At 36.7% G+C, this 2,377-nt stretch overlaps 1 protein-coding gene across 1 annotated transcript; it reads right to left on the bottom strand.

The window, feature by feature from the left end:
- Positions 1-762: 762 nt before the first annotated feature.
- On the bottom strand, positions 763-1,764 carry LOC306793682 (trace amine-associated receptor 1-like; the record flags this gene model as incomplete). Its single annotated transcript, XM_079291395.1, has 1 exon — positions 763-1,764. The coding sequence occupies one exon, from the start codon at positions 1,762-1,764 to the stop codon at positions 763-765; it is 1,002 nt and encodes a 333-aa protein (XP_079147521.1).
- Between the last annotated feature and the right edge of the window lie 613 nt (positions 1,765-2,377).

Genomic DNA, 2,377 nt, shown 5'->3' with positions numbered 1-2,377 from the left:
TCAAAGGTAATTGTGACCTCACTCAAGAATACATGTTCATCATGTATGTTATGTGCGGGGCAGCCATCCGCGCTGCTCACACATGCAGTGTGGCCCGGGCGTACGGATCCCCACTTATGGGCTGAGTTGTAGGCAGCATGGAATGATTTCATAATGGTGCCAGCTACAACATCCCCATAGTCCAAAACAGAAATAAATATTTATTCTACAATATTTTAATTCTATGGCAAATATTCAAAGATTCAATTGTTATTATACTGCAACACATAATATCCATAATTAGGAGCTTCAAAACCGAAATTTCTCACAAGACCGATACAAAAATAAAGCTTCTCAATCATCACATGTGACCCACTAGAAGCGGTGCCTGAATCTAGAGCGACCCTGCCCTCTACCTGTATTTTCCTCTTTTTTTTCTTATTTTATCATGCTTGGGATGTTTGTGTGGAACCGAACAGAGCAGAGCCTTTGGGCCCCACTCGTTACACCAGTACCAGACTGTCATAGTCAAGTACTTCAACGTGTCTTTACTTTAAAAAAAGATTCTAAATTGTATTATTCCAAATTATTTTGGCAATTGCGTTAGTTACTTTTGTTTCTCATTAGTGGTTGGAAAATGTATTGAAACAACAAATTTCCGAAAGGATTTTTTGATCATGTTTGCAGAAATATGCAATTCTGAGAAAAATGAATAGTACAGTTGTGTGTAGATGATCATCTTTATTGTGCCAACCAAATCATTAACCATTTCAAGAATTCAAGTCAAGACAGTTTTGAGTCAGTAAAATCACCTTGAAATATTTTTCCAGAAATTATTATTTTAAAAGCAGATCTGAACCAGCTGTAGAAGAAAGCATAAATAAATGGATTGAGCATTGAATTTGACAGTGTAAGCCAATTGAGGGTTTCAATCACAGGAACAGGTACTGAATTATTACTGAAAGGCAAAAAGGTGACACAAAGAAAGAAAGGAGTCCAACACAATAGAAAAACTCCTAAAACAGTAGCCAGAGTTTTGGTGGCCTTTCTCTCCATCTTACTGACAGTGGCCCCACCCGTTGCTCTCTGACAGGTTGTGTTCCAGATGCTGCGTGCCTGTCTCTGTGCCACAAGGAAAATCTTTAGATAGATACAGAGCATTATGATCACTGGAAGATAAAATGACAATATAGGTCCAATAGTGTTTTCTATGAGAACATCGATTAAACAACTTTCCTCACATGTTTCATTATTGAATCCAGCAATTATGATGCTAACTCCAATTAGAACAGAGACCACCCAGCTCACCAGGATCATGATCACAATAACACGATAGCTTATTTTAGTTTCATAGATCAGAGGCTGACATACTGCATAATATCTGTCAATAGAAATACAGCATAGGTTCAGAATAGAAGCTGTGCTCAGTGATATATCAAAAGTGCTTCGTACTTTGCAAAATAAATCCTCGTGATAGACACACGAGCTAAGTGAGAATGCCATGCTGAAAGGAAAGACTATGATCCCAACAAGCAGGTCAGCCACAGCCAGAGAGAGAATAAGGTAGTTAGTAGGAGTGTGGAGCTGTTGGAAATAAAAGACAGATATTATAACAAGAAGGTTTCCACATATTGTCACAACAGACAATAATGTTAGGAAGATATATAACAATACACAAATAATAGAAGGGTTTTTTGTGAGTATGAAATAGAAATTATCTATTTCGTAGCAGGGATGTGTGGCAGTCACAATGTTGGTCCAGTTGAAAGTGACTTCTGGTTCCATGTTTGAGTGTTCCTACAATTAAAGACATATTAGCAGTAAGCATTGATTTGACATATGGTACCTATGGCAATAGGCAGATCAGGTTATCTGATATTTTAACAATGCAATACATTTACATCTAAGCATTTATTTGTTACATTTTGTTTCGCAAAGTTAAGAAGGTAATGTGTAAGTCAAGCCTGATATGTTACCTGACATAAAATAATGTATAAAAGAATATAAATACTGTATGTATACAGATATATATTTGACAGTCAACACAACAATTCTGTACATTTTTCCATCATACCTGTTAACCTCTCACGGTTGTCAATGCATTAGTGTTGATGTGCAGAACCTTTATACTTACCAACATCTATCTAATCACTATAATTGTTCTTGTCCAGTCAGGAATGGGACTGCAGTTTGTTTGCATGAGTCATCGAAGATACAATAAAAGGACATTGTTGACCAATGATGTGTGAGCGTCTACTCTTCTGTTTTTTTGGGATGCCTCAACACAATTCCATTTTTTTTTTTTTTTTTTTTTACATTGATTCTTAGCCAAACCTCAATAGCTCCACTTGAAAGATTTTGCTGAATTGCAGTTTTGCCAGGTTGGGTGGTAAACTGG

Source organism: Melanostigma gelatinosum (assembly GCF_949748355.1).
Source record: "Melanostigma gelatinosum genome assembly, chromosome: 19".
NCBI classification, from domain to species: domain Eukaryota; kingdom Metazoa; phylum Chordata; class Actinopteri; order Perciformes; family Zoarcidae; genus Melanostigma; species Melanostigma gelatinosum.
This window is presented reverse-complemented; position numbering and strand designations above follow the sequence as displayed.